At 28.6% G+C, this 11,687-nt stretch overlaps 1 protein-coding gene across 1 annotated transcript; it reads left to right on the top strand.

The window, feature by feature from the left end:
• The first annotated feature begins 407 nt into the window (after positions 1 to 407).
• Positions 408 to 4,136, top strand: LOC130812890 (protein indeterminate-domain 7). Its single transcript, XM_057678526.1, has 3 exons — positions 408 to 1,205; positions 1,668 to 2,064; positions 2,871 to 4,136. The coding sequence occupies exons 1-3, from the start codon at positions 998 to 1,000 to the stop codon at positions 3,889 to 3,891; spliced, it is 1,626 nt and encodes a 541-aa protein (XP_057534509.1). The 5' UTR covers positions 408 to 997; the 3' UTR covers positions 3,892 to 4,136.
• Positions 4,137 to 11,687: the final 7,551 nt, after the last annotated feature.

Genomic DNA, 11,687 nt, shown 5'->3' with positions numbered 1-11,687 from the left:
TTTTCCGCTAAACCTTTTCTTCACCATTTTTCTTAAGGAGATTGAACTGTGTTTTTTTTAGTACAGAATAAGCTAAAAAGAGAGAGTTGGAAAAATAATCTATATGTAATTCCATATTGAAAATTTAAAGAGATGTTGACTAATATATAAGCTTGATGAACTACTCCTCCTGTTATCAATTGGTTTTTAAATGAAACAATATTAAATTTGTACGAGTCTTAACATCATCGGATTTGTACACAATCAACTTTTCTTTATTATATACAAGTTTTATAACATATTTATCAAGAGCTAGAAAAAGAACAACAAAAAACAAATGCAAGTTCATTATTTTGTAAAAATAGTACATATTCTATTTAATTAAAATAAGTCCCGATTTTTTTATTATGTTTTATAATCGTGTGAGAGGGCTTTATCTCATCGTTACCCTCTCACCCTCATACTTACATCTCACTAAAAACTTCCACTCTCTAAAATTTGGACTTATTTTTGTAGTATGTCATTATTTCTTGAATTTAACAAAAACAATAATCAGAAAAATGAAGCAATATATCACCTAGAGGGCTGGTTTTAGCCTTATTGATCTCTCTTTCCCTCTCTCTTTCTCTCTCCACTATTTCTCTCACTAACTCCACTTTCTTTACTTCTCTCTCTTTTCACTCCAAAAAATGAAAGTTGTCTGTTGGGTTGAAGCCAAAGGAGGAAGAACCCATCAACTAAGACTCTCTTACAGCTTCTGTTTAGTGCTAATGCCATGAAAGTGGGTCTCAAAATACACACATAACCTCTCTTTTATTTTCTTGCTAGCTATCTAGCTTTTCTTTTCCAGATTTGGGATTTCTTTGTCTTTTTAGATCAATACATAGATCTTTGTAAACCGCCCCCCTAAAAAAAAAAAATTATTTCTTCTTATAGATGACAAAACTAAGATCCAAAGAGGGTTTAATATTTATTGTTTTTTTAGTTAAATTTTAGAATTAAGGTACAAAAAAAAAGAATGATAAAGCAGCAACAAGTGTTTATAGAAGAGAATATGTCAAATTTGACTTCAGCTGTTTCTGGAGAAGCAAGTGTTTCTTCTGGTAATACTAGAGCTGAACCTAATACTTCTCTTTACAATCATCATCATGACCAGTTTAATTTTCCTTCTCAATCTGATGATCAGCCTCCTGCTAAGAAGAAAAGAAACCTACCAGGAAATCCAGGTTTCTTATTTTTCATACTTTTTTTTATTGTTTTTTAATAAATAATATATTAATCGTTAAATTTAGCTGCACTTATTGTGAATATCAGCATATTATCGGAGAAACATAAAGTGCGCACACTTTACAAGCTAAAAAGATATATATCATCCCAAAACCATATGGTAACGGGAAGAAGGGCTCCAATAACTTATAAAGTGTGCACATCATTTTCAATTTGTCCATCAACAAATAAACTCATGATTGCTCATTCATTTAAGATACAACCCTAATACTTGAGTTTATATTGAGCTTGATAGTTGGATGCATTTTGTATGGATGAGAAATAGATGGGTTTATGATAAAGATTGAATTTTTTATAAAAAAAAAAAAAACAATCTTTTAAATAAATTTGATATGGGTTTGTGATTATTTATAATGGGTATTTATTTATTTATTTTATTTTGATTGGGATTAAATTTTTAGACCCAGATGCAGAAGTGATAGCATTATCACCAAAATCACTGTTAGCTACAAACAGATTTGTATGTGAGATCTGCAACAAAGGATTTCAAAGAGACCAGAATTTGCAGCTTCATAGAAGAGGGCATAATCTTCCATGGAAGTTAAAGCAGAGAACAAACAAAGAGGTGAAAAAGAAAGTGTATGTGTGTCCAGAACCAAGCTGTGTGCACCATGATCCTTCAAGGGCATTGGGTGACTTAACAGGAATTAAGAAGCATTTTTGCAGAAAACATGGTGAAAAGAAATGGAAATGTGATAAATGTTCCAAGAGATATGCTGTTCAATCTGATTGGAAGGCTCATTCTAAGGTCTGTGGAACTAGAGAATATAGATGTGATTGTGGCACCCTTTTCTCCAGGTATAATTCTTACTCATTAATTGTATTACATATTATCAAAGTACAACTCAATAAAAAACTTAATTTGATTATTGAGGCCCCAAAATATATTATATAATGATAAATATTTTAATTTAAATGACTGGTAGTTGAAATTCAAATCCGTAATTTCTTATCATGCTGACTTATGATACCATGTTATTGACCCAACTCAATCAATAGCTTAAGTTAATAATGTACTCTAACACATAAAGATTCAAACTTTGTACACTCTTAATGTGTTGCATTCAAACTTCTAGCAAAAATAATTCGCGGATGAGCGGTGTGATAAAATGTGAAGTATGATATATCTTGGGGCATTAACCATCAGTTAATTACTACTACTACATGAATGATTAGACTAGATTAAATCTGTTTATTGGATTAACTAATCTCATTATATCTATATAATGATGATATTAATTCAATAATTCATAGATGATTACTAAAACAAATTGTTACATTATAATACATTCAATCATTCATGTAATTATATACTTATATAGGTAGCTAATATGAGAGATTCTTTCACCAATATAGTAGCTAGTCCTACAACAAAAAAAAATAAGTAAGAGACAGAAAACAAGAGAGAGGGAAGCAAAAAGTAGATCAGAAAACAAGATAATTAAAAGATGCATGATTTTTGTTTTGATGTGAGACAGTGTATGTCAAAATTTTTATTTTTTTTTATTTTTTATCAAATATTTTAATTGTTTTTCTTGGGATAGATGATATAATAATGTGGGGTGTTTTTTTTTTTTTTAATTTTTGGGTTTTTGTTTCTGCAGAAGAGATAGTTTCATAACACACAGAGCATTTTGTGATGCATTAGCAGAGGAAACTGCAAGAGCAATAACTACAAATGCACTTCTATCAAACCCAATAGCAGTAGCTGCTGGGCCTTCAACTTCCCACTTCATCAATCTTCAACAACAGCAAAATGATCCTCTACATGCATTCCCACTGAAAAGAGAGCAACACCCGCAGCAAAACATGATGAATCTCCCTCCATGGTTAGCTTGTTCACCAATGGATAATCCTCAGCTTCCTTCTCCTTCATCATCATCATCTATCTTCCACCCTCAAGATCAGATGATGCAACAACAAAATCAAATTCAAAACCCTAGTAATAATAACATGGGCCCCACATTTTCATCAGGAGGAATAGGGGGACTAGGTGGACCTTACCACACACAATCAGTAGCATCTGCAGCTCACATGTCAGCAACTGCATTGTTGCAAAAGGCAGCTCAAATGGGAGCTACCATGAGCAATAATACTGCAACTCCTCAACCCCACCACCAACACCAGCAACAGCACCAAAGTCACGTGTCTGACACAAATTCAAATACAACAACTACAGCTGGTTTATTTGGACTTAACTTATCCTCACGTGACCATCATCAACAACAACAGGATCAGATCATGCCAACTAGTATCAACCATGTTTCTGGGCCTGATCACCACCTTCCAGGCCCAAACCCAGGCCCACAACCATCTTCCTCTTTTATTCATGACATAATGATCAATTCAATGTCCTCTTCTTATGATCATCATCATCATCCTGAGGATGCATTTGGGATAGGGAGTATGGGAGCAATGATGGGTAAGAAGGATTCTTCTACCTTAAACAATGGAAATCAAGGAGGAGGAGGAGGGAATGATGGAATGACAAGGGATTTTTTGGGACTAAGACCACTTTCTCATAGTGAGATACTCACCATTGCAGGACTTGGAAATTGTATGAACTCAAATAGTACAACTTCTCATCATCAACAAGACAATGGTCATAAATCTTGGCAAGGTTAGTTAGCTTAGCTTAGCTAGCTAGCTAGTAAGTAAGTAAGTTTACAACTACATCATTTCTCTTTCTCTCATCTCTCTTGTTGTTAATTATTACTCACAAGGGAAAGGGCTCATTTGATTATACACACTCTTACTATGCCCTTTTTTCCCCTTTTGTTTTAGTATAATGTTAATCATCCATTCTTATATATATTTGTAACCCTTCTTGGTACATTTTCCACTCCAATACATATAGTTTCATATAATAATACTATACTCTCTAATAATACGGATGGACGAATTTAGTGTGTAGTTATTAAAGTCAGTTGACATTAATTATTTAAATTCAAAATAAAATCAAGTAGCATATGTAATTATACCTTAGATGAGTTGGTTAGCATATTGTCTTTCACGTGAATGACAAGGGTTAGTTGGAAACCCATAAAATACGTTTTACTTAAAAAAATTTTGACATCACCTTTTTTCCTGAATTTATCACTGCATGCTCTCTAAGAACATCATGAGTTGATGTAGGAACATTGTTAGAAGTTTTTTTTTCATCCGTATATAACAAATATTTGATTTACATCACCTACTAAAGTGTTAGTTCTTCGCTCTCTCTTTATTGATAGGAGATTTTCCGACCTTACCCTGAATTAAAAAAAATTATAAGTTAACCCTAGCTTTCTAAGTCTCCTTTTTGTGTCAAAGCAAAAGCCTAGGAATATTACCCTCTATAGGAAATCATACATATGCAATGCAGATTAAAATTTTGGAATTTTTTGATGCTTTATTTCCTTTATTTATTTATTTGTTATTTTTTAATTGAAAGGATAATATATTTGGGTTAGTGCATGTGATGTGGTGTATATTTAGAGAAGTGATTCTTTTATCTTTGTGTCAATTCCTTATGCGAAGGACCACTTTAGCCTTGGCCATGCACCGCACGTGGTCCGACCTTTTGATCACCCTCTCTAGTCTTATTCACATGAAAACCTTATTTTATAAACCGTTTCCCATATATGATTAGTCTATTTCGCTATTTAATTACTTTAAATTTATAAGTGCACACTAAAAATATATGGGTCAGTCTAATTGAGATGATCACATTAAAGAACCGCCCCATCAGAGATTTTGTGATTTCTTAATTTATGGAGTTTAATTTTTTAATAATTGGCTAGGTAGCCTATCCATGATTTTGTTTAATTAATTCATGATTATCCGTCTACACATTTATTATGGTCTAAGAACTAAAAGTATGTTTGTTTGCTAATCATCAGATTGTGACATTCCTTAATTAATATTCTTGTTAACAAATTCATATTGTATTTTATGCATTTATTTATAAGTGGTTGCATTGTATTTGTCCCTACTAAAAGTATATATAAGTATTTGATTATAATCAACAAGATTTAAATTGTTTTAATATAATAATTAATGAGTAGTTTTGATCCATTAATTGTATTATATTTTAATTAAATAAAAATAATAAATAATGTGATTTTTTATAATATATTATACAACATGATAATGTCATAAATTGATTGAAGTTGGTTTGGTGCTTATTAGACATTGCTAGCTAGGTTTTTTGACTTGTTTTTATTGATGGAACTAAGCTAAACTTAGCAAAGCGATCAATCAATATTTCTTATGAAAATCTTAATCATCTATCTATTATCAATACTAATATGCTAAAGAGAAACCTTTATGTGTTAGATACATACTAAAATCGAAACCTTTACATGTTATATATCGCAATCACGATGACTAATTTCTCTTCTAAATTGTAGGAACAGTATTGACTAAAAAGATTAGATGAACTAAATCAAGTAGGTAAATAAGTTAGGATATTTATAAAAAATCTTAGACTTAACAATAATTATATTTCAGAATATTAACTTATTGAAAAATATATTCGTAATTAGCACGGGAATTAAACTAGTTATTGATCGTCTTTTCGGAGACATCCCACAAACTAGTTATTGATCTAAATAGAAGAATGTATGCTAGGAGTATATTAATAACTAACTAACTATAATTTACTTGTATGAGATCATTTCATATTCATGTGTGATTTTTTTTTTTTTACTAAGGATTCACTTTCAATGAGATAAATGTAGAATAAAGGAGTAATTTGGGAAAATAGTAACTAGTATATAAAGTCATATCTAAATAAGTCCTACTTTTTAATTATTATTTAAAGAAATAGTCATTATCTCTTTCTTTTAAAAAGCCATATTTTTTTGCTTTTTAAAAATAATTGGAGTAGATCTTTTGGTTTGAAATTGAAAGGATTATGTGATGTCAGAGATTGATTAACAAAATAATAAACACAATATTTTGGTTTTTTCTTTTTTTTTAAATTTTTTTTTAATATCATTTTCCATGTTTAAAGTTGATCAATATATGTTTTTAAGAATCGGATCTTTGACGGTTGGAATAAGTATTTTTTTTAAGGTGAGGTCTTGGATTTAATTTTTATTTAACTCTTTTATTCTCCGGTCTATCTTATAATACAAAAAAAAATAGATTTATTTTTTGCTACATATTTTTTATCTTTTTACAATTGTCTTATGTGCACACTGCGCACTTCTTTTACTTCACATATAATGAACGACTTAGTAAAGCTAAATTAGGTTATTTAGAGATATATAGTTGTAGTAATTTTTTACTTTTACATTAATGAAAATAAAATTTATTATTTTTTGATATGGGAAAGTAATATTATTTATTTACTTAAAAATGTACATGAACGAAATCCTTGTAGTTAGTAATATTATTTATTTATTAAAATAGCAGATCGCCCTACCCTTCACACTTACAGTGTAAATAAAAAGAACATGAAAGATATTTTTTCAGCTATATTTATAGTAAGTAACGTGTGCAATTTTTTTTTTTAAAAAAGAATATAGATAAATGAGTACATTTTTTCTAGTATTTCATCATTCATGGAGTATTTGCATTATATAATGTGGTTGATATTTACTTTTAGCTAGCAATTTTCCTTTTTTTAATTTCCTTAAATTTCCTATTTAATTTTTCTTTTTTTTACAGTTAAAGCATTTCAAAGTGGATTTAACTAACCAATAAATCCAAAATAAATAAGTTATATTTATGAGCTTTTATCAATTAATTAAGTATTTTTTGGCATAAAGAACCATAACGTATAGAATAAGCTAAGCTAATCACGATTTGTTTATCTATAATCTTAAGCAAGATTATACTAACTTAATTAATTAACTTTGATGCAAACACAATAATGCATTAATTAATACATGCTAATTACCTAAAAATTTAGGTAAAGAATCGTATTGAGCAATGTGATAAAATAAAAATTGTACAAAGTATGTAGTATTCCAGCACACTACAGAATTTATACATTTATTTATATTTCAAATTGAAACTCTATCTATCGCCACTAACTAATTTTATATTTTCCATATTGTTTAAATCAGACGACATCATGGGTTTAAATCTTTTTTTTCTTATAATGCTTACTATACACCTTTTTTTGTTGCAATTTAATATAAAAGCAGTAAATTAATTGATTGCGAGTTAATTAAGTATTCATCAAAACTAAACATAACTTAATACTATATGTATTGAATTAAGTTTTGAGTGCACTTAGTTCACATTAAAATAGCTAGTATACATACAAAATTATTAATATTTCCTTATTTCTACTTGAGTCACTTGCATGTATTTCTAAAATAAAAAAAAAAAATTTGCATATTTTTTTAGTGCTGACTAAGTCCATATAAAAATTTTACCCACAAGGCTACTTATAAAAACTTTACCCACAAAGCTAGTATATAAGGACTTCTCATAATTATTTGCCATTACAAATTATACTCCCTTTATTCTTTAGCTAATATTCTTCCCATTTAGAATATTTCACTCAAAAGGGGAGAAGTTTAACTAAGATTTTTGTAAGATATATAGAAAATAATATATATCAATGTGTTGTGATATCTTTTATAATTTTTTATGATGCGTATTTAAAATTATTAAATTTAAAAAATTGCTTTAAAAATTCTGTAAAAAAATATTCGAAAAGAACAAAAAAAACAAAAGGGTATATGCTAAGAGAGTAAAAGTAATTATGTACATGTAAAACAATAACTAATAATGGGATAAATCATAGGGTGAATAACAAATTAATAATTGTCCCTCCAAATAATCTTTACAATTAGTATTATTTATCACGGCATTGGTACTAATTGACTAACGACTAGCTTAGATACAGTATGAAAGTTTACAATCATGCAATATCTCTTCAATTAAAATAAATTTGAATTATTTCCTATTTTAGATCCATCACATTTATTTTATATTACTTTTTTATTTAAAAATAAATTTATCACTTTTTAAATCTCATTTATATATATTAATTTTTTTTCATTCACATAATTTATTTTTTTAATTCAATTATTACCAAAAATTTAGATAGGAGTAAAAGTACTTCATAATCATAACAAGTTCAAACATAATTGTACCAATTTGCACGACTATTTGTCTCGTGATGTTAACAACTAGCTTGTCCACTAAATCAGCATTCAACTCTGTGGAATTTTTTTTCTCATAATTTTTTTCTTCTTCTTTATTTTATAAAAATTGATGTAAACATCTTTGGTCCCACAATAGTTGACTGTGGTCAGCCGTCCAAGTTTTAAAAGTTAACATTTTTTTTTTTTTTTTAAAGTTGGTCCTATGCTTAGAGCATTTAAGTAAAGTGTTTTAAAGTAAAAACAGACAAGAAATCAACTACGTATATTCTGATCAAGGCATCAAGTGTTTACAATTCCGTAAGACCATAACTCTAAATAATGAGGATTTTTAAGTTGCATCTCTTTCCATCACACACATATTGTCTCCTTTCTATATTTTATGCACCCTAGTTAATATAAACGAAAAATATTTTTGTTAATTATAGAGAGTTAATTTTGATTTTAATGGTTGCTTAGAAAATAACAAAGGCAGACCGATATATTATTATTATTATTATTATTATTATTATTATTATTATTATTTTAAGTGTAGATTTTTCATTACTTTTTAATTGATAAAAGAATTATTCTAATATAAAATTACATGCTAAGTTGAGGTATTATACTAAAGTAAAGTTAAAATTTACAAGCAGTGTTTTACATTTTACGTGAAAACACGGTTGATTTTAGGTATTGAGCCCCTTACTAGCTCTGAACCTTAGGTAAATATTTTAGCTACTTTGCCTATGGTCAGAAATGGCCCTGCACACATTATAGTTCCATTAGTAAAGACATGTATATGGAATCAATCTATAATAAGTATTACTAAAGTAAAATACTATTGATATTATCTTTTTTAAAATTGTTTTTATGTCAATCTCTTATTTAAAAATTTTCCTTTTCAAATGTTAAGATGATGTCATAGTCATTATCATATTTTGTATTTATCTTTATTAAATATCCTTTAATAACTATTATAAATGAGTTTAATTTTATCTATAGTAATTATTCTTTGGAACCGAAAACAATTTAACAGTTAATGCACAAATTGTGTATTGCTAATTACAATATTTGAAATGTTTATTCATCACCTAAATTTTAGCAATAGCTCATTGTGTATTTCAAGGAATTAAAATGCCTTTTGTATTTATACTTTGTTTTTTAAACTATAATAATTTTATTTCACCAAAAAATTATATTGATTTTTTTTAACCTCGATATTTTAAAATTTTATCTACAATATTGAATCAATATTAATAATTATTAATTAATAACTAAAATATTATTTTCTTATTTTTCACAAATATTTTAAAAAAATCATTATCATCGTGTATTACACGAGTAATAATCTAGTGATTTATGATGACTGAAACAATGTGCCATGATTAAAAAGGTTTTAGAAATTTTATTTATAGTAAAAAAATTTGGAGTACATATATACTTAATTAGTTTTAATGTCAAGGAACCAACTCAACCAAAAGCTTAAGCTTATGGTTGAAGCCCCAAGATATGTTATATACTCTAACACGCCCCCTCACACGAGACCCCATTGAGCTAGAAGTGTGGATGCGCATAGGCGCTGAATATTCCACTTGAAATGAGGGGTGGTTGAGATTCGAACCCGTGACCTCTCACGTTGGCTTCTGATACCATGTTAAGGAACCAACTCAACCAAAAGCTTAAGCTTATGGTTGAAGCCCCAAGATATGTTATATACTCTATTTACTTTATAATATGGTTAATAATATAAAAACTCGTGCGATGTAAGAAGTTTTTAATATTAAAATATAAATTTATGATTTTTTAGAAGAGAATTGGTGTTGGAATTTAAAGTAGCGCACTACAAAAAAGGGCGAAAATGACGTTGTCAAAAAGGCGACAGGAACGAGGTTATCGCCCTTGGCAACAACTAGGTGACGCCCTGGCGAAGGGTAGATAAAACTTCTCTTACTCCATTGTTGCCATTGTTGGTTAGTTTCCATAGCTAAACTAGATCATCTTAACATAAGCTTAGTCGTTTGCGTAGCTAAACACTACTGGGAACAAAGCATGAACATCACCTGGAAATCTGGAATAAGCTTAATTAATACGTACGTAACCATGTCATAACCATAATCATAACAACGTACACTTACTAAGTGGACAGTTAAAGAACAAATATTCCACCAATTCTGTTAAAAAATAAACCCAAACATGAATATTATTATTATTTGATAGATTTTCTATTATTTACTCCTATTTATCTAAAGTGTCTCGTTTTAATATACTTATTTAATCCTTAATATATCTAATTATGTATAATTAAAAATAATAAAAAGTACATATTAATAAACTTTACATTAAAACGAATCAAATAAAATTCCACATGGCTATGTTTTAACTAATTATTGATTAATAATAAAATACAATTTAAGAGTAATAGATGAATAGCATCCCAAAAGTATATAGTAGACCTAAGGTGAATAGAAAGGAGTATGATTAGTTGATAGTTATTAGGAAATCAGAGGTCAAATGTAATTGGGAAAATATTTTTTTCTTAATTGTGTAAGTTTCCTAAAAGTGTCAGTAGTAATATATAGTAATTTATGAGTGTTTTTTCTTTGTCGTTGATAACATATTGGATAATCAATACAGACCTAGTCGTGCGACACCAATGTGGTTTGATTCAATCGATCTAACTTTCCATCGATGATCGATCTAGGAAGTTGAGTCAACTAATAATGAATCCGTTGATGCATGATTGGGTAGAGCAAAACGACTCCAAACACCTCTACACCAAGTAGGATTTCGCCTAATTGGAAGGACTAGAGAGTACGATAAATCTTTCGGCTAGTCTCTTGAGAGACTATCTTTTTCAGAGACGTCTCTTAAGCCCAATCCATTAAAACTTAATGCCGACTTACCATATTTTTAATGTCTACTTACATTATCTTTAATGGCTACTGATTATATCCTTAATGTCTACTTACAATATTTTGAATGTCTACTTACGTTATTTTTAATGCCTACTTACAATATTTTAAAAGATATATAATAGGCTGGCCCATTTAGAGATGTTCTCACAAAGAGACCGTCTCTCACAAGAATTTGTGTAAATATTTTTAAGGTTGTGTTTCGAAATAAGAATTTCCTTTTAAATTGTAGGTTTTAATTATAAAATCATTAATGAAAGATTTTCAGAATCTAAAGTTTGGAAAGTCATTTGTAAATTCTTAACTTCAACTATTTTTAAAATGATAGTGTAATGTAATTGACTCATTCAAATTTAAAATTTTTTTAATTTGACAAACACTAGATTTAAGTTGCAGAAACTTCTTATTCTTTCTCGAGTAT

The sequence above is a fragment of the Amaranthus tricolor genome, chromosome 5, assembly GCF_026212465.1.
Source record: "Amaranthus tricolor cultivar Red isolate AtriRed21 chromosome 5, ASM2621246v1, whole genome shotgun sequence".
NCBI classification, from domain to species: Eukaryota; Viridiplantae; Streptophyta; class Magnoliopsida; order Caryophyllales; family Amaranthaceae; genus Amaranthus; species Amaranthus tricolor.
Note: the sequence above shows the minus strand (reverse complement) of the source record. Positions and strands in the feature narration are given on the sequence as shown.

What these genes read in the sequence shown, in the direction of transcription:
- LOC130812890 (XM_057678526.1), top strand. Translation starts at nt 998, where the DNA reads ATGATAAAGCAGCAACAAGTGTTTATAGAAGAGAATATGTCAAATTTG. An exon ending in AAACCTACCAGGAAATCCAG is followed by an intron (nt 1,206 to 1,667) that starts GTTTCTTATTTT and finishes TTAAATTTTTAG; the next exon opens with ACCCAGATGCAGAAGTGATA. An exon ending in TGTGGCACCCTTTTCTCCAG is followed by an intron (nt 2,065 to 2,870) that starts GTATAATTCTTA and finishes TTGTTTCTGCAG; the next exon opens with AAGAGATAGTTTCATAACAC.